Source organism: Zonotrichia albicollis, chromosome 3, assembly GCF_047830755.1.
Source record: "Zonotrichia albicollis isolate bZonAlb1 chromosome 3, bZonAlb1.hap1, whole genome shotgun sequence".
Taxonomy (NCBI): Eukaryota; Metazoa; Chordata; class Aves; order Passeriformes; family Passerellidae; genus Zonotrichia; species Zonotrichia albicollis.
The window spans coordinates 17,425,769-17,447,365 of record NC_133821.1 but is presented as its reverse complement, the minus strand read 5'-3'; the positions used below and the strand labels follow the sequence as shown (position 1 = coordinate 17,447,365).

Below are 21,597 nucleotides of genomic sequence, written 5' to 3'. Positions count from 1 at the left end.
TTTCATTTACATGAGCCTTCCTTTTGGATTGTATTGACAAGGAATCAGATTGGTGTCTAGGCATCTTCTGTTGCTCTTGAAACATATCTGGTAGCTCAGAAGAGTGTTCTTGGCCAGAGCTTCTAGATCCTTCTAGGTGACCCTACCAGTCTTTGCTTTGCCAACTATTGTTGCTGTATCTCTGTACTTTCCAAATTTGATCAATAAATTTAATTTTAAGCAGAAAGTCTGTATACCTATTTCCTTCTTCCAGCATGTCTGAATCAGAGGTTCTTTCTATCTGCTTGCATTTCACCCTCTGAAAATATGTACCAACTGTTTTTGCAGTTCTCAGTCATTTCTGTTCCATATTTCATGTCATAGTGAGCTTTAGGAATGTGAGGTAAGTAGGAAAATAGGACATGAGGCTTATATGTGTTTTGAGATGTTATCTAGTCTATTTCTGCAATCACTTTTATCCAGAGCTGGTTTTCTGCTGGAATATTTTGAAGGGTCTTCTGGAGCCTCTTACCACATAAGATGTGTCACTGTGTTTTGGGGTTTTGTTAAGACTGACAGCACTGCTTTCTTCTGTCTTCTGATGGACAATATCAGCTTTGACTTTACATAAAATGTCCCCACCAGAGGTTTATAACAATCATAAACACCTCCATTGCTCTAGATTCACATTTAACTGATATTATCAGTACAAAGTTGTTTCTCATATCTGATGAAGATCACTTTGGGTGTAATTTAAGCATATTGATGCTTAACAGAGCACAGATTACTGTCCTTCTTTTGCAGTTATCTTTTACATGTTTGAACACTCTTAGGCTGCCAGTCATCAGGGTTTTCTCTTCTCTTTAAACCAGACAATTCAGATTTGTTCATTCTTTCCTCATAACTCACTTGACCAGACTTTATGCTTCTTTTCCCAGTTCTCTCCATCTGGTTCACCTCTTCTTTCTCATAAAGCTGGATGGACACTTCAGCTGAGACCTGCATCAGTACTGCTTAGTAGCTCTAGAACGGTTTGTCCTTCTGCCCTTAACATGCATTTATTTCTTAAGAGATGGCTGTTTTTTCTCTAACTCCTTTTACTTTTAATGTTGCTTCCTATAGCATTACTTGCTATTTCTGGGTACAGTTATGCTCTCCTGTAATCTGTGATTCTGCTGTTCCATTTCCTGCTTTTCCTAATTCCCTTGATTTCTACCATTTTATGATCAGTATAAATGAAAACTTTGAGGTAATACACCATTAATGTCTCCTGAAATTACTTCCAAAGTGCAGCAATGTTTTGAGTATTGTCTTCCAATTTGCCCCATGGCATTATGGGAAGAAATAATAATGGAGGTAAGAGAAAGACTTGTGAAATGCCTGTAAGCATTTTTTCCCACAAGCAGTGATTTCACGTTGTTACATATCCAGCATCTTCCACCACCCTGGAACATCCCAGCTTGCCTACACATCCTTTCTTTCCAGAGGGGAAAGAGGAAGAGTGTGCTGAACCTTGTTCAGACCTAAAGAGATGCTGGTTCATGGGTTATTGCAATTGTCTTGTGTAATTCACTCCAAGAATGGCTAAAGAGCCAAGTTATTGCTGTCTGTCCTTCAGTTCAGGGATTTAGATCCCTTTGACTGTCAAGGTTACATTTTCCTGAAGCTTTTAGAAGAGTTGATATCATGAAGGCCTAATTTGATTTGATTGAAATTGCTCTATGAGCTCAAAAGCTTTAGTAGATGAGTGCTTGCAGACAGAGAGGTACCATGAGAGAGAAGGCCATTGCTTTCTTTAAAAAAAAAAAGGTTAAGATTGTTCGAACACTAATTTTCAACTTTTTTGCTATGCATTTGTAAAGGTGTCTTCTTTTGCTGAAACATCAAAACACTTCAGTCACCCTTTTACCTCAGAAATCTTGCACCTGATTTTTGTCCCTTGAACTTCTCATGTGCTTCTTTTTCCTAACCCTTGTCTTTTCAGCCAAGAACCACAGGCTCTAGGTGTTTACCTCTAGGTAGGCATTGATCCACTGGTGAAAATCAGTACCTGATGGGGTGAGGACTTCCCTTTTTGTTTGTATCTAGGCTGCTGTAAAATCTGAGGAGAGATTTATTTAAGGGTGTTTCTGCAAACCTGGATAGGTACAGAAGGTTCAGAGGAGTGAAAGCCATCAGGTCTCATGTTCAGTGTTATGACTTAGATAATTACTGGAACAACTTGGAAAGAACGTTTCCGTGTATAATGCACTTTTAAAAGAGCATCAATTTATTTCTAGATTTTTTAAATTGATCTTCAAGCAATTGAAGTAAAATGAAATTTTTTGAACTCTGATTGAATTATTCAATTTAATAATAGTTAATTAATATAACAATTAAATAGCAATTAAGTCATATAGGCCAAGATCATCTTTTCCAGTAGTACCAGGCAGAAATTGAAATTGATGGGAAGAGGAGAGAACCTCCTGCAGAACTGCTGTACCTGGAGGCATCCAGTTGTGAGTTTCTCATAGGTGTAGGTGTGGGCACTACTTAACCACTTTTCCTGGCAGTTTTCAAGCAAAAAAATAGCTGGAGCAGGATGTTACTGCTTCTGTAGATTTTTAGGTGAAAAAGAAAAAGGTAATTGGTTGTCACTGGTTAAACTATGTACCTTTTCTACATTAGGGAACAAGCTGGTGAATGTGGGTTACTCTAGACTGGGGTTCTCTGAGGACACTGATGATAGGTGGGTTAGCAGCCATCATCACGTTGTTAAATTAAATGGTGCAGAGATTTGATCACATGTACCAGTTGTGATGCTGGCTTTGGTGTAGGACAGCTGACTTTAATTAGCCATGGTCACTGCTACCAAGTTGCCTAATGATTGGCTAAATGAGTTTTTGTCTTCTTGCTTAAAACATCTTTTATTGTGTTTGAAGGTGTCAAGCTATTAATTTTCTTGACATGTTCATAAGGATGGGTATTGCCTTCACCTTCCTCGAAATCTTCTGTCCTACAAACCTATATGCTATGCCTTAACTGAATTTATTCTGATTCTTTTTTCACCCTAGGGCTCTCTTTTGATGCTGAATTCTTATCCTAACTCAGAGGTGGTCCTTGTCTACCCAGATGGTCATCCTCCTACTGAGTTTTTAATCCCCCTGTCTGTCAAGCTGGCAGCACAAATTTGATTGCCTCTTTCTCAGCTGTTCATGAGAAATTCTGCTTTCTCTGTTGGGGATTTTTGCTATGGAATTTCTTATCTCTCTCTCTCTCCTCTCCATCTGTGGTATGTCAAGATATTTGTACTAAAATATAATTTCAAAGTAGTTAATTACCTTGGAGGAGGTGGCATAAATCCAGTTAAACTGATTGCATTAACAAGATTGGCAATGACTTTCTCTTTCAACACATTTTTGAAATATGATAAGGTACTCCTCGCAATCATAGGAATGTCTTGGAATGCACACAGTTTCAGCTTAACTTGTGCATAACTCTCAGAATCAGGAAAATAATGTGCAAATTATCCTGATGATATGCAGCTTTCAGGTAAGAAGTGTGAATACATTTGTCCTCTTTTAACAAGGTTATTGTGCCTTCCAGAAGTCTTTATCCAAATTGGTGCCATACTCTTAGGGACTAAGAATGGCCTGAGACTGCTTCTGAATGTTCATTTGGCATGATCCAGCATCCATGTCCACTTCCATTCTGATAGGGAAGGTGTGTTAAACTCATTATTAAATCTCTGCAAAATCCTGGCCCTGTTTGAAGCTGTTGTGCCATATAATAGGGAAAGGGCAGGGGTCCAATGAGGATTCATTATGTTAGTTTTAGCAGAAAATGAAGCATTTTCTCCACAAGGGAATTTTGCATGAAGAGGAATCTGATAGCTAACCTAAACATTTTCTGGTGCAAAGTCACTGTGTAGGAAATATGTAGGAGTTGGTGGATTGCATCAGGTGAGTATTAACTCAGAATCCACACTGGGCAAAATCACTAGCAGTCTGCTTAGCACATCTTGAGAATCTTTACACTATTACAATCTTCATCTCAATAAACAGTTTCATATCAAAAATGTATGTGATATCCATAGGATTAATTTCTAAATGCTAGATCACTTCTGGTAGCAGATCATCACCAGTCGTGCAGAAACTGGCAGCCTTTGAAGTGATACCACTTCATCATTATAATCTTGTTTGTTTGTGTATTTTTAAAGCCAAAGCCATAGGATTTGGATGATCAGGAAATATTCTGATGCAGCTAAGCAGTGTGAATCCTGTAATTTACCCCAAGCCTTGGAAATCATAGCAAACACTGCAACTTGACACCACCAACAATGTGGGGATTGCTGTAACCCAGGTGTTTCATCCACTTCTCTCTGATTCCACATGCCTGGCTTTCTGCTCTGTAATTGCTGTGAGGTTAGGAAATACCTTTTAGTGTCTGTAAGTATTTCTCTGGGTAGTGAACTTCATTGTTTTGTGTCTAATAATTTAAAAATATTGAGCTCCATCTTTGCCCTCATGATTTCCTATGTACATTGGGTCACTTTGAAGTTTCTGGGAGTAAGAGAATTACAGCTGTATAAGACAATCATGTTACTTTTTCTGTCTAGTGTTTCTTACTATTGCTTCAAATGTACAAATGTAAAGCCATTAGGAAAAGAGTTTGCTGTGCATTTTTTTTTATCCCCCATGTACTGTTTGATCTAAGTGCCTTAGATATTTGGTATTGGGGAGTAGCTGCTATGGTTTACATTGCAATTTATGAACCTTGAAGTTCAGAACAGTGTTTTCTATGATTTTTCTCCCCTTCATCAGATTGCATTTTCATGGTTTACAACTGGGTTTTGTCCTGAGTCTGGGTGCATCAGTCTAAGCTTCTGTGCTATAAAGAGTTAGAGGTGGCTTTTCTTTTGACAAGCACTGTGGCCATTCTGCAGTGTGCAGTTCTGCCTGCTGGACTAAATTCATGCAAGATGAAAACACCTGCTGATGTTTTCTGTAGGTTTTGCAAAAATCGCACGCAGAAGGAAGTTTCTTAATAGGAGAAATTAAACATTGATTGAAACTGGAGTGCATGTTGCCTGTAATAATGTGTGCAGTGGTAGAATTTCAGATATATCAGATAAGACATTTACTAAATTCATATAAATATCTCAATAAAATCTGACAAAACTAAGATAAAATGTGTACTTTCTGAGTTCATATTTATTCTTCTTTGGAACTCTTGCCACTGTTGAATATTCTTCCTGAATGTTACTTATGAGAAAGTTTTCTGTATCATCCCAGCCTCCTATATTGCAATCAAAAGTTTCATTTTAGCATCAGAGTAAAGTGTTAGCCTGAAAATTATACCATATGAGTATTTTTATCCTCATTACATAACAACATTTCACAGTATATTCTGATGTGTTTGTCATTCACATCTGTATTTTCATAGGATTAATGTCATAGTCAGCATTGAAAGACTTGTGTATTTGATGCTAAAAGAATTGCTGCAAGATTGATAAGTTGTAGTTTAATTTGTGTTCAGCTGAAAAGATTAGGCAAGTCTTCACAAGGAAGGTGAAAATCCTGTCTTTTCATACCTTTGTGGTGTTTGCCTCTAGTGTGCTGTCTTGAAGAGAGGCTGCAAGTTTTTAGTCAGCAGTTAGATGACGGTTCATTAACAAATGAAAAGCCATTTCCTGATGCTTGTGAAAAGTGTGGTGAAGACCCATCCTTCTAACAAACCTCAAACAGCAGAACAAGCAGCATTTAATAGTGTATATAGGGAGTGAACTTTTTAGTTTCTGAATTGTTAAATCCTAAATCTCTGCCAGTTCAAGAGTACATTTCCTAAGTTATTTAAAGGGTGTCCTATATTTCCTAAACCTTCTGGACTGTCTTGAAGATTTTACTCGTAGTCTTTATTGATTGTATTACTACCAGGTGTCTATTTTTTTTCTTGAAACTTCAGTAGAAATCAATCATCAGTCTAAACAAGGATTCTGCAGGCACACTAATAACAATCAAAGGTTTTTTGACTTGGTTGCTACTTGTAGTTTGTGTTGTAGCCACTTTCTTGTGGCTTTGTCACACTGCAAGAGGCAGTGACCTTCATTTTAGCATTTATAAGTTAATTTCTAAGTTATAAGTTAGAAACTTATAAGTTTCACAACTATATTTAATTTAAGTCTTGTCTTTATAGCTCAGTAATCTATGAATTCCCCATGTAACTATTTTTGGCTTATGGTTTAGAAACTTGAGCCTATAAGATCTGAAATGTGTTGTTACAGAAAGGAAATCACTCATTTAAAGTGAAGGATATCACTGCCAGTAAGTGGGAGATTTATGAAGTAATCTAAATTTGTGTCAGTAGTATATTCATTACAGGGAACTTCTGCTTTCATAATTTCAATTTCCTCTTTTTTTCTCCTGGGAACTGCACACAATCACCCAGATTCCTCCAGTGTCTAATGGATTCCTAAGTGATTTTGGGAAAATGTAGTAATTGTGACTGTCAACATGGTGAGTTTGCACAGAACCTGACAGTTTTACTCTTTGGGACCCAGCCCTCTGGTGGCAATGATCTATAGGAGACAGAATTGCACACCAGACCATTAAAGTTGTGACTATCCAGTGGTAAGTGGGATTCAGCTGGATCATGCCCTTCCCTTGGCTGAAATGGAATCCTGTAGTACTCCAAAAGATTACAGGCCTCTGGAGATCCTGTCACTCATTTATGTCATTATTTATGGAGATATTTATATTCTTCCCCATGTGGCTGTCTCACACATCCTAGGACATGTAAAATCATCTACATTTAGGGTCCTGTCCCAGATGCTCTTCAAATGCTGGGGGGGAAACATCCATTTAGAACCAAACTATCTGCAAGCAATCAGATGTTGCATTAGCAATTATGTTTATCCTCCCATGGGTTTTTTTTTGCTGTAGGAGCACAGTGTCCTAATTTGTTTAAGATTTCACTCTCATCTTGTAGCTCTGTCAGATATTGAGCAAACATGGCTGTCACTGGGTTCGCAGTTTTCGACACCTCTCTCTTCGTGTGCATATCTGTATGGGAAGCATTATGGAGATCAGTCAGCTTCCATTGTATGAATGTATAAAAAACCTTGATAAAATCTGATCCAGAAACATACATAAAGTTACATCCACCTCTGGATCAGATTTTATTCCTGCCAGGGAACTTTTATTTAAAGACAAAGACTTTATTGTTCCCCCAGTAGTTTTATTTCAGAGAAATACCTATCTGCACCTACTGCTGCTATATTGGAAGTGGATGTAAGAGCAGGAGAATATTTAACTAGAGCTTGTTGTCACTGTAGAACAGATTTGCATGAAAACATGGGTTTTTGGGGCTCAGTTTCCTTGATACAGCTCCACTCACCCAGCATACCTGGTTACCTCTTTGCTGGGGAGTTACTCATGGCCACAACACAGGTTTGGTATTGTGGCACTCTGTGCTGTTCAATTCTTCATTCTCCCCTTGATGCAAATTTGGCTCATGCCAATCAGCACAATTCCAAGGGCTGCAGGACCTAAATACAATGAAAAATTATCTCCTAATTTTAACAGTAGTGTGAACAAATATTTAAGTATTATTCATACTATTGCATAGCTATCATTTTTTTCTTTGCTAATGAAAATATATAAAATATATATTGCAACTATTACTTGTAAAGGTGTTACCAGACGTGTGTTTAGTAGACTTCAAGATGAGTTTACATTATTAGTAGAGCAAACTATTTCAATTAAAATTGAAATTTTAAGTGTGTCCCTTATATTCAGTATTTTATACTGATGTCCTTTCTAATAGCACTCTGAGATTTGTTGTGAGAATTGATTTCTCCATTTGAAAAACTGGAGGCATTTTGGAAGGGGTTCCTCATTAGGGGAGAGTTTTGAAATACTACAGCTAATGGGAAAATGGGAATCTAAGAGGTATTGTACTTAAAGCTGACTTTGCTGCATTGCAAAGACTTCCTTGGCATCAAAATCTTGCTGCAAGGAATTCTCTTGCTGCAGTATCTCACTGGAAACCAGCTAAGCAGGGGATCAGCACACAAAAGTTGCATATCCTGATTACACTTTCGGTTTCCAAGAAGCTGATGAAATCCTAGACTTGTAAAACTCCTTGGTAAAACATCCATTCTCTCTGAATTTCACCCATTGCCTTTCTGTGTTGAGTGTCTTTATGTTGCACCAGTAGATTGCCTGCATTTGTGCCTGGAAGGTAAATGTACTTTGTGGCAGGCCACTGAGAAACTATTTTGATTTGAGATGCCAGCAGAATTTTTTAAAACAAGCCAGTAAATTGTGGATTAACATATCCACAAGAGATGTTTATTCAAGATTTTTAAAGGAAGCCAAAGATGAAGTTGCTGAGTAACTCTGGGCTGCTGTTTATGTTGCCCTTTATGCAATTTTTTGAGAAATTAGGGGTTACAAATAAACAATTTTTGAAAAGATAACGAGGGAAATGCAGGGAATGGAATCCCCAGTGATCACTCTTTGGACATGTGCTCTCATATTTTCATCAGTGGTGTGGAAAAAGGAGAAGGAGATGACAATATATGTTGACAGTATGGAATTCTTCAGGTTGCTGAAAAATTAGATCTGAACAAGAAACAGTGCAGAAGTTTCTCGTTGGTAGTTTGTATAATGTTGACAAAGGATCAGAAAAAAATTGCAGATCTCTAAATAAAAACCAAATAATTAATTGGAAGGGAAAATGGTCCCAAAAATGCACAAACAGCAATGTTCTATAAATTTGGTCTTTTTGCAACTGAGGAAGGATATATGTAATCATAAGAGGTGAAACTGTAAACTGTGGCAAGGAGGCAAATAGAATGTTAACAGTCTTTAAAAAGCAACCGAAAAGAAGACAAAGCATCATTTGCAGATTTATAAATCCCTACTGTGCCCTCAAGTGGGGTATGCAATTTTAATTCTCATCCTCTCCATCTCAAAAAGGTGTTGAGAAGTGAAGACAAAGTTGAGCTTGAAAATATAGAATTTTCAAATTTTTTTTTTGGAGTTTAAATCCATGGAAGGACATGGAGACTCAACTAGAATTATATAGATTAGGATTTTTCTAGGTTGGGAAGAGACAAATGGAGAGGCAGAATTTTCTAAAGTATAGAAAATTATGAGTTGTGTAATTGAGTAGGAAAGCACAGCAGTTAAAGTAAACTGTCTGGTAGTTTCATTATAAAAAAAGGAAATACATTTTTACAGATGAAATTAATTATCAAAAGTCACAATTTATTTCCCAGCATTTTTAGGTTCAAAAATGATGAACACATTCATAGTTATCCCCTGATGGCTGTTACAAGTGATAAGACAATCTTAGAGTCATAAAACCTCAAAGCCACCAATTGCTAAAGTTGGAAGGATTTATATGTTTTTTAGAATTTTTGCCCAACCAATTGCTACAGTTTAAGGTATGGAGTAGAAAATGTTCTGTCTACTGCTGGTGTTATTACAGGTAATAGGACATAATTCAGCAGAGCAGCTGCTGTGTAATGGTGTGACTAATGATCTCTGAATGGTTTCAGGCATTTGTAGGAAATCTGCTGTATTTGATTTCAGTGCCAGCAGCAGTTGAATTACATCTTCCTTCACTGTATAGCTGCTGTTCTAAAGCACAGTCTACAAATCCACCTCCTTCTTCTGAGATAAAACTTTATGATAACACAGAAAAAGTCAACAGTAATGCAGTGCAAAATGACAGCCATTGCTTCGCTGACCAATTCAGCCAATTTAGACTGGCTGAAGTTGAACATCCACATGATATTCAGTCAGTCACTCATATACCCCATGCTTGGATCAGAAATGCTGCACAAAAACATCCCTGCTATCATTCTCCCACTCTCAAGAAGCAGCAAATCCACTTGTTTTGATTATTCTTTCTTGAGGCTCTCTCTTTACTTATTTGTGGGACTCTAGGGTTGGTTTAAATACTCTTTGTTTTCCTCACTTTATTTTTAGACAGGGTGTCACTGTGTTGTCTGAATTTGTTCTCCCAGCCTTGTACCAACTGTTTGAAGACTCTTGGGTTTTGTCCTTCATAGCCTGAAAGATGTGAGTCACACCTGGCTGCACATTCTTCATACTTCACTACTATCTGTGCTCATTCCTCCCAGCCATTTGTGTTAAGGTGACAGTGGTTACCTGGTTAACTACTGTGTCACACTGACTGCATCAAATAGCACCTGCTGAAATGAGAGTTCCACAACAGCACGGTTTTGTTGTGGAAGAAGGATGTTACAGTGCAGAAATCTGATAGGAGCTTTCCTGTCCCTTCACCAATAAGGTTTCAGCAATAAAGTGTTTCTTAATAAAAATCAATGAACAGAAACATCATAACTCTCTCCTCTGGGCTCAGTTGCATTATCACATCATCATAGCTTGATGCCAATTGATTCAAGAACATCAAACTACAATGCCACTTCAGTTTCCACAGGTGACCATAAACATGCTTTTAGCCCATGGCAAATGTAAAGTAATAGGACTGAGCTTAATCCTTTCTGAAATATTTGCTTTATCTCATCCCTATGTGCACACAGCTGTTGTGACTCATGTGAAATTTGACTTCACCATGTGTTTAACTCATACTCATAAAATGTTTTTCATGGTAAATAGGTTGCCCTAAAAGAGCAATTAGCTTGAGGTAGGAGTGCAGGTGTATTATTTCTTCAAAGGTGTTCCCTCACATGGTGAGAGCCAGTCCTGCATTCCTTCTCCCTTGCAGGGCAGTAAGTGTTTCCAAAGTCTAAATTTGTTTCTGTTCAGCCCAACCAGCAGTTTTTTTCTTTTTTAAGTTTCCTTAACAGCCTTTCTATTTTCTCTTGTGCCCAAAAATGCTTTACTTTTTTTTTTTTCTTTTTCTCCTCCAAAACCATTGGGGAATCCAATGATTGGACCAGCATGTTACAACAGAAATCTAAATCCTGTGAGGGCAAAGACATTTTAATGCAATATGAAGATCAATAGTATTCTGTCCTTACAAGTCTAGTGAATTGGCAGTTGTTCTTAATATGAATATTCTATTTCAGCCTGCTACATTACATAACTAGGTAATCTACATCTTTAGTTCGTCCTTCCCACAGACAGAAATGGTATTTCTTCATATGCTGGCAGTGTTGCTTTATAATATGTCAAAATATATGTCATGGGTACTTGTTTGTTTGGTTTTGGCTTTTTTTATCAGGGTACCTTTTTTTTCTGGATTGTGTTTTGTTAATTTTGGATTAGCAGATTGGCTGTTACTAGACAGTATCTGTAAAGGCCATCATGTTTTGCAGAAATAAGGGAGTTACCACTCTTCCAAAGAATAGTCTAATGAGGCTATTGAATATAGGCAACTGTAAAACTTAGCTTCTTTAATTTGGAAATTGAAATCCTGATATATTTTAGTGACAAAATATGTTGTCCACACACTGTTGTAAATTTCTAGAATTTGCTCACAATGGAATCACTGACTCCAACAAGCAAGACTGTCTGTGTGTGTCTTCTTAGCTTTTTTTCTTTACTTTTCCTCTTCTCTATTTTGTCTTAAGTAGCCTTAGAATTAGGGGAGATGTTACTGAAAATAGGATTAAAAGCATTTATGAAATCAGAACAGAAATAGAATGCAGGGATCATAAAGTTTTGGATACTCTTTCAGGTCTGGAGAACATCACAGCAAAGGTGCCCTGGTTTAGGCAGGATTTGTTTTATATAGGTTAGTTGTTGCAATGGGTTGGTTACTCAAGACTTCCAGAAGCAGTCAGGAATAGTGTAGGTGAGCTTTTAATGCTGCCCTTCCCTTTTTATAGCTCTCTCTTGCAAGACAGAGTATTGTGGTTTCCATTTAATCACCTTTGAAATAATTGTCCAATTGCACAATAATACACAGCCAACCTTTCATAAGTTTCTTATGTTTCAAAATAGACAAGGGAGTGGTGTTGAAGACATCTGCAGCTGAGGACATGAGAGGAGGGAAAATGGAAATACTTGTAGTGATCAGTAGCAACTGCAATGTTAAAGGTCCTCTTCTTCAGCTGATAAATAGTGTGAGGTCTAAATCTCTTTCCTAATTAGAGAAAAAGATTTGCCCCAAGGTCAAAGCTGCGATGAGATTAAATGTATTAATCAGAAATTTCTCTTCTGTTTTTTCAGAAGAATGGAGTATCAAACGGAACCCTCTACAAAAAAACATTTATTGAGCACTTTGAACAGGCACCAATGTATGTTGCAGTTTTTACTTTCGTGGGGTTTGCAGTGGGAACAATATTTGGCTACCTGCGAGATTTTATGAGAGCCTGGGGACTAGAAAAACGTAACATTGCTGCGGAGAGAGAACAACAAAAAGTATGTATGAAAAAGTCATTCTGTATCCACAGCTGAGTTTTCCTCTGGTTGCAAGTGATTTACAGCAATTTGTGGGAGTAACAAGGCAGACAACCTTCATTTTACAGAATGTTGCACAGGGGTGAGAGGAGTGACACACCCTGCCAGTGGAGTTGTATGCATGTGTATGATTATGTACCTATATTTATGTAAAATCATCATTTTTACCCAGGGACATGTTCACCTCATTCTAAAAGTGCCATAATACTCTCAGCAAAACAGAATCTCAGTTTATTAAGTCAATCCATGGAAAAAGAAAATTCATAAATGCCTTATTGTTTAATATTTCATCTTTCCAAATCTCTTCGACCCAAATTTTCCTTTGTCCCATCTAGCTATCTTATGGTGCCTTTCATAGTGAGGAAGTTCTGGTTTTGTAATAATTGAATTCTTGTAACTCCCAACATTTTTTCATCCCATATAGTTCCAAGTGAAACTTGCATCTTAGCAAGATCAACTGCCTTCCAACTTTGCTTACAATTTTTTGTTCCTCCTCCTTCTCTGTGCAGTTTGATTCATCATTTATGGTAACACCTGGCATAATGAAGGAAAAACATGAAGAGTTTTACTGTTTCTCTTGCAAATAAAACTCCTGAAATTGTTTCCTGATTTAGACTTTGAAATATCACTTTCAATTCACTTCATGATCTGGCCATTTGTTAATTCCAGTTGTGCCAGTTAAATTTTTTTGTCTTTCACTATGGATTGCATGTTTATTTAATTTTCCCACATATGTTAACTGCATGCCATGTTATTTTATCAGTTTATTGTATGCAGTGCTCAACATGAATATATTGCTGTTTCATATAGAGAAAAAGCTTTGTTTAAATTTAATTTCCAAGCAAAATCCATAGATATTCATTCATTCTCAACCAAAAAAATTGTCATAACTGGATGTTTGCGTTTCCACCCTAGGCCAGTAATGCCCAAATCACAAATATTGGAATAGCTTTTGTCTTATGTGTCCAGCATTTCATGAAAGGTAGTGAGTTCTTTATCCTACTTTTCTGCAATCTGCTCCACACATAGAAAAATGCTCAATTTGAAGCAATTGGTTTCTTCAAGTGAAACAATCTTGATTTCTCTTTTTCCATTTCCAACTTTCAGTACATATAGAGAAAGTTGGACCAACTTGTTTACCATTTTAAAAAAACCTGACCAACCAAAAAATAAATGAAAAAACTCCTAATCTTTAAACAGAAATAAAATACCCTCAAAGAAATACAACATTGTGTTTTAAAGGAATTATAGAAAGGATACAGTATTGCTGTTTGGAGTTGTAAGCGACACAGGACCATGTGGCTGCCGTGACTCTCTGTTTATTGATGAATCAGTTTTTCCTTGCTAATAGGAATGACTTTGGTACAGAAGGAGTTATTTTCACAGCAACATAACCCTGTGCATGTTTTCAAACCAGGATTTTGTGCCACTTTATCAAGATTTTGAGAACTTTTACACCAGGAACCTCTATTTGAGAATACGGGATAACTGGAACCGTCCCATTTGCAGTGTCCCTGGGCCACAGTTTGACCTCATGGAACGTGTTACAGATGATTACAACTGGACATTTAGGTGAGTCATCTTACACTCTGCAGCTCTCAGCCTCATGAGCATGCTCCCGACATCTCTGCAAAGCACACAAAGTTGTGTCCAGGTCCTTGTCTAATATCCACCAGCATATTTCATTCTGCAGTCAGTACCATGCTGGCAATCTGACCCTTTTCTTCTGAGTATTTGTTTGGAAATGCAGTATAGATTTCCATCTCAGTTGCAGATGGGTTTGGCTGTGTCAGCACAAGACTGCTCATGCACCATTTATAACAACAGACCTTGATTCTCAATATTACAACAAAATTTGTTTTATCCCTTGGTTAGGTTTTATATCACAAGTTTTTGCACTGCATGAATATGGTTTCCTACCTTCACCGGGAGTCTTTGGCAGTGGGTTTTAAGCAGATTACAGCTTGAAGGTTTTGGTGTATTGCAGCTGAATTACACAGCAATGGGAATTCACAGCATAGACAATGTGTAGGTTGGCTATATTTGAGCTTATTGGGAATGTATCATAGTGTGTCCCATATTTTCATCAAGTTTAAGTTCTGTGTGTGAGAGAGAACACTGGTGACTTAATGGAAGCAGTTCATAATTTTCTTGAAAAATTAATGTCTGTAAGTTGTTCCTTAAATAAATTCCTATGTTTGTTTGTTTATTTAAATCCATAAAAGCAGACAGTGATCACACACCCGTTTATTGCCATCTACAGTGTGACTTCTAGAACGCATTCTGACCATGAAGAAGTACTTAGGAAAAGAGGAAGGCTAGAAAAACTTTTGGGGTATTAGAATATGAGGATTGTCAATTCACAAGTAGAAATTTAACACTGGAACAAAATCTGGTGGGAAAATTTTGGCATTTTTTTTCTTTTCATTTGGGATTGGAAGGAAAATTGCACTATTGTTCAAAATTTGCTTTAATTACAGGTTTACAGGAAGGACTATCAAGAATGTAATCAATATGGGTTCTTATAACTACCTCGGCTTTGCAGAAACAGATGTTAATGCTTTGAAAACTGTGACCATAGAGTTAGAAAAATATGGGACAGGAGTCTGCAGTACCAGGCAAGAGATGGGTGAGTAAACAGAGACATGGCCACCAAAGGTCCTGTAACTACACTCTTCTTCTCAGACATCTTAAAAGAATTGGATGCAGATACAAAGAATCACACCAGCAATTACTTGTTTCACAGTTAAAAGTAATGCTGTGTTTTATTTGTTCTCACATGAGGGGTTTTTTCAAAAGGAAAACCAATGCTGATTTTTGGAAAAGCTAAACCAAGTGTGTCATCTACTGGCCTGGGATTTTTAATGATGGAAACACACATTGAGATTTCAACAATTTTTCTGGGGCAAATTCAACTGCATCACAGATTTATATCAGTTACCACACACAGAGGTTTCAGATTAGATAAATGATCTTTTGCATAATGTTTTTAATCCCATGTTCTAAGAATGTATTGGAATGTTTTATCAGATACTATTGGCACAAAACAGAAATTTCTAGTTTGCCATTAGCAAATAAATTCAGGAAGGCTCCATCTGACATTTTTGGTTTTATCTGTTATGATTGTCTGCTTTGTTAGTTTGTAGGCTGCATGCAGTGTTACCTTCTACACACAGCCTTGCATTGTTTAGGGTACAATCATCTTACATTAAAAAAAAAACAGTTTCAAACAGAGAAATGCAAGGGGAGGTTTCCCTTCAGGCTTTATCTTTCTTAGGAGTATTAAAAAAAAGGAAGGCTTCCCAGAATGGAGAAGTCTATAAAGTCTATAAAAGATTTCTTTTTTTTAATCCAGCAACCTAAAAAATTGCATTATCTCCATTGTAAACTATGTTCTTCCATAAAACTTACAGAAAAAATACTGTATTTAATTTAGTTTTTTTATTTAAAGTCTCAATTTCAGAAGAAAAAGTAATGCAGACTTTGTGATCTGCTTCTTATCTTGTCATTGTGGTTTGATTTGCCAATAATAATTACGTCAGTGACACCACTCAGAGAAGGTTTACAGATTGACCCCACTTTCCTTGTGCAGGTGACCCATCTGGTGACTGCAATATATTATTATTTAACCTGAATTTCATGCTTGAAAGTGGTCACCATTGCTAGTCCTTTAAGGTATTGAAGGAAGCTTTCTCTCTTTTTCTCCCAGATTCCATTTTGTCTAAGAACATTTCAAGTTGTTTTCAGGACATCTAAGATTATGGCTGGAGTTCCTTATTTAGTAGCTTTTGCTGAAGTTTTTTACTGAAAGATTTATTCTTAAAAGCAAACAAACAAAAACAAACAAAAAAAAAGAAAAAAACCAAAAAACCACCAACCCATCTTCTTATTAAAAGAGGATTCTGTGTTCAAATATTAAAAATCTTACTAAGTAACTTCATCCTATCTATCTGAGAACCAATGTAGAGAGATTTCTAGGGTATCCTCTTCATCTGTGCTGTACTCAAAGTTATTTTGACTGATTGAGCAAGGATTTAGATTCATTCTAATTGCCTTCATAACACACAGTCCCATGAGCTGCATCAAGGCTATTCACAATGCAAGAATGGGCTGCAGATAAAGAGCATGCTAAAAGCCTTGTGAGTCTCAGTCTTTTGGAAGTGGATTTTGGAGAGCAGCTTGGACAAAGTAAAGCAGGGTGTTTAGGCCTGGCTTAGCTGGTGTAACTTAGCTGTCACAGCAGTTTATCCTGGGCAGGTAACAGAGGGGCTGTGTTTGTGTTCTCCTTATTGAGAGGTGGCTCCACAGGGCAGGGCTGAGCAGCGGCTCCTTTGTTGGTGCTGGCTCTTTGGAACTCTGTCACCAAGGTCTGTATAAACAGCCTAAGGAAAACAGCTTCTTATCCAGAGTGGATAACCTCTTTCCTTGTTCCTTTATGTTCTTTTGCTTCATTCTCATCACAGTATGACAGAAAAATTCTGAGTTAGATATATTAAAGAGAGAGACAGGGAAGGGTCTGAATGAAACATCTTACCTTTATAAATTATCATTTCTCAGCTTCATCTTAGATAAAAGGAACAGGATGAGTTTGTCTCTGGGCAGATCACATTTCAAAACTTCTGTTGTTATTGTTTGTGGAGCTAAAGTGTTTTGAAGTAGAAGTGCAGTGAGCTGCAAGAGCCAAGGCTGCAAATTGCCTGTAGGGTTCTAATTCAAGAGAGCACTTGAACGTATTTATGTTTTCAAGCTAATTCACTTTGAAAGTACTGCTCTGCTCGTGTGCATTTAAGTGTCTGGCATGTCTGAGTTTCACCAAGATCTCTCTCTAAGCAGTGCTGGCTCTCTTTCTGAGAAATCATTCCACTACTTCCAGAGGATTTCAGATAGAGGGTAAAACAAAGAGGACACAAATGAAAGTAATGTGAGTGGTGTTTGAAAGAATACATGATGGTAAAACTGTCCTTTATGTCTTCTGCCTACACTTCTCCTAAAACTATGGAGGCTGTGGAGAGGACACACAATGCTGTCATATCAGAATGCTGTTGCAGGTAGTTTCCTCTGACAAGTGGGTTAAAGCTGATGAAAACAGTGGCTGAACTTCCAAGGCTTATCCCTCATAAAAAGATTTAAGGCTTTTCAATCCATTTTTAATTCCATGCTCTTCTTAATTATAACAATCATAATAATTAATGTCTTACTATAACAGTGTCATTTCAGACATGTTTCTAAGGGGTTTGTGGGACTTTCAGTGTGAAAAAAAAAAACTTTCCTTTTTTTTAAGACCAAGCTAGCTATTAGCCCCTAGGAGCAAGATTTTGAAGTTATAAGGGGTACATCCATGGAAGAATTAACTTGCTGTTCCAGATCAGAAAGCAAAACAAACTCTAGAAATTAGAAGAAAGTACATAGAAAGCCAACCATAGAGCCTCAGTACACCACTGCATAAAGCTGCTGTTTGTTGTTGTCTTGAGTACTCTGTGCAGGTGTGATCAAAAATATTTAGCAAAACTGGAAAGTGTAAGAGCCACAGGGATCATCAAAGACCAGAGACAGCTTCTGGATGAAGAACTACTGAGCTTGCTGTCTCCAGCTGTCACAGATGCCTGTCATCTGTCTCAAAAAAAGAGCTTCCGTGGAGAAATTATAGACAAATTCAACATAATGTGTGATGTGGAAGAGTGGTCAGGATTCACTGTCCTTTCCCACTACCAGATGTACGGGGCATTGTATGAAGCTGGTAGAAGGTTTTCACCTAAGTGCTGGAGGCTGCCACACCTGAGGAGCTTTTTCAGCACTGCTGTGAAAAGCATGTTCATTCTCCTGTGAAAATGTAAAAAGTTTAACAAGGAGACCAGGACCATAGAGCAAATGTTATTATGGCCAGGTGCATCTTGGCACTCAGCTGTCACCTGTCACCTTGGCACACACTGTCACCTTTGGGGACACCCTTTAAATGCCTTTTCCCTTACAAAAGCCTGTTGCATATTCATATATCGTTATGCATATCCATAAACTACTTTACATATTGTGGGAACTATTTTACATGGCCTCTCCTTGGGTCTGCGTTTTTAGAGCATGTGTGTTTCTTGGCTGTGGTTTTGGTTCCTCTTTTTCACTTCCAGTTTGGGCCTTGGTCCACTCTGTCTTCAGACAGCAGATGCTGATAGTTGGCATATCAATAGCAGGGTCCTCATCCTGTGTTCATTGAGTATTATCCCATCCAAGCATGAATTTTAACACAAGCACAGCTATTTCACTGCTATGTCTAAGCTTAATTATCAACAGAAATAAAAAACTATGTCTTTATAACAAAGTTACTTAAAATCACACATATAAAATCCATTTTAATATTTGCAAAAAGGCAATATTATAATACGTATCTATAACACTGCAGATACCAGAACTTCACTCTCCCTTGTGTTCTAAGGGAGAGTGGCCATGTGTGCAGAGGTGCTCTCCCTGATAGTTACTAGAAATACCCAAACTGTACCTGATTCAGGATGTCCTTATGAACTCTGAGAGATGCCAAGAGAGGATACAGAGATATTTGCACCTACCAAACCAGAGAAAATTGACCATGGGTGTTATTTAAATTAAAACAGTTTTGTTCAGCAGCAGTTTCTCCTGCAGGTTCAGGAAAATGTAATTTTAAAAATTTCTTTGCCTTATTCATTATACGTCAAGAAACCAACTTGGACATAAAAAAGTGGGAAGTTTTGTCTTTTAGGAATAAATGTTGGGTCTGAGAAAATTACTCATGAATGTTGAAGGATTTAAGTAGCCATCCAGTAACTCAAGGTGGTTACAAGAGAGCTGAGAGGGATTTTTTACAAGGGTGTGGAGTGACAGGATAAGAGGGAATGGCTTCAAAGTGACAGAGGGTGGGGTCAGATTAGATTTCCGGAAGAGATTCTTCCCCGTGGGGATTGGTGAGGCTCTGGAACAGGCTGTCCAGTGGATACCCATTACTAGAAGTGTTCAAGGACAGGCTGGGTGGGGCTTGATGCAACCTGATCTAGTGAAAGGTGTCCATGTCTCTGTCCAAGGCATTGGAATGAGATGGTCTTTAAGGTTCCTTCCAGCACAAACTATTCTGTGATTCATTCTGTGATTCCATAAGTAACAGAACACCAGCTGTTCAACTAACTTGAGTGTTGGGAATGTTAGGGCATTCCATATAAACTGCCCCACAAAAATATCTCTACTGTTATATGTATTTTAATTTTTCTCTCAAAAGTGTTATTATTTTAGCTTAATAAAACTGCCAGCACATAGGAACCTAATAAATATGAAATAGCAAGTGTTCCCTCCATATAGTGAAAAAAAATGAAAGAATGACAATTTGAATGTAAAGTCCTTTTTTTTAATGGCTGGAGTGGAAGTTGGCTGCTGTTAAAGGCAGATTCAAAAGCCTTTTCTCTGAGCCCATCCTGGTTTTCAGTGTTTATAGTCAGCCTTTTCTAAGCAATGTGACTGTGGATTGTTGAGAAATATGCAAATTAGTTTCCTGCTTGCTGCTTGCAGATAACAAAATCAGCAAAGTTACACTTTTTTTTTTTTAAGATGAGGCAGATTATCATGCTCTGAGTGCTCCTAGGGCCAGGCTGGTGACAGGACTGTCACATGGACAGCCAGTGCTAACAATTCTCTGTTTATCTAACTCCCCAGTGTTCCTCATGGAGATGACATACGTGAGTAACCGGAGCAAACGTGTGATTAGTGCTGCTTAAGCAGCCAGGCAGGATTCCTGCCTTTTGAAATCCTTCTCCTGTGATTATGCCTTGGACCAAAAAACAAGATGGAGCCTGCACAGAACACTTGCAGGGTGATTCACTCTGGAGGGCATGTTAGGAGATTGCCCTTTAGCACCTAACTTGCACTCAGTTTTGAGGCTTTTTCTTTGTTTGAGGATTTTTTTACGCTTGATTGTGATCTCATTTCTAAAAAGCTGATACGAAAATCTGTGTCAACATTTAATACAAAAGTAGTTCAGACTCATTCAGCTCTTTCCACTGGGTTTTAAGGCCTAATTTGAATTTCTAGCAGCATTTCAAGAAGATGAAAATAGTTATTTGGCCATTCTTTCTTTTATACTACTTCAAAGCTTTAATTAGGGCCAAGACTCCTTTTAAACATAATACTGTACAAACATGAATAAATGTTTCATTTTTCAGTTTGGAGAAAGAGATAAAGACTGAATATCCCATAATTTACAGTTTCCAAGTGAGATCTTAAGGAGAAAAAGCCACAAAAATGAGAATTTGTGTGCATGTATGTATATATACGTATATATACACATATTTAATAATCTTAGCTATTTTCTGATAGGGTATGGTATAAATTAGGAAACAGTTTTGTCATGTTCACTAACATCCTTTTCCTTTGTGTGCCTACCCTTTCATAAATAACTAATCCAGCTTACAATCAATTTGTAATCATAGGGTCAGGTTTGTTCCTTGTATTTCACCATTGCAAAAGTATGCTTTGCAATGCAAGATTAATAGTCTGGATAGCCCATATTCTGGCAGGTGAAATTGAAGGCATCTGTAGGAATTAAGGGCTGTGTGACTTGTTTAATACCTAAAGTATCTCTGATATATGATTTTATCTGCATGCAAATATTTAGATACTTAAGATGCTGCCATTCAGGCTTTGGCATGAAGATGCTGGAAATTTTAACTTTGTGTTTTTCTAAAGGCGAAAGAGAAAAAAAAGAAACCCAGAAGATCGAAATTCAGCTGGAAGTTCTGTTAAAACTAATCTACTTTTTTTTCTGAGAATCACTAAATTACACAGGTACATTATTAGATTTATGACACCCATGGCATCTTTGTGGTATGAAAGCCCTGTCAGTTGGTAGCAATGTTAAGAAAACTTGAGCATTTCCTTTCTATCAAATGATTCATCCAAATCCCCTTATTTTGGGACTCTTTTCTGCACAGGCAGTGTTAAATGAGGCAACTGCATAACGTTACTGTGTGCTTCTCTCCTTTTCTTTCCAACAAGTCTCATTCTACAAGTTGAGGCTTTCCTCTGTAGGACAATGATACCATCTGCATCATCTGCTCTGGTAACGTGTAAAGAATTAATATAATTTCCACAGTTTCTGTTTCTTCATCTTGCTATTAATAACTCATCCAATCTTGCTTTTTGTAAAAGCATGTATGTCTTTCAATTATACAGATTATTTTTCATCTCTGACAAGCATCTTACCATGCAGTGTACTCATTTTAGCAGA

General features: G+C 37.4%; 1 protein-coding gene across 1 annotated transcript in view; it reads left to right on the top strand.

Annotated features, from left to right (window-relative positions):
* SPTLC3 (serine palmitoyltransferase long chain base subunit 3) overlaps window positions 1-21,597 on the top strand; it is a 160,139-nt gene that overhangs the window by 93,815 nt on the left and 44,727 nt on the right. Inside the window, exons 6-8 of the mRNA XM_026794488.2 lie at window positions 12,129-12,320; window positions 13,777-13,931; window positions 14,840-14,988. Of these exons, the coding sequence (XP_026650289.1) occupies window positions 12,129-12,320; window positions 13,777-13,931; window positions 14,840-14,988 (496 nt within the window). The remainder of the gene's footprint in view (window positions 1-12,128; window positions 12,321-13,776; window positions 13,932-14,839; window positions 14,989-21,597) is intronic.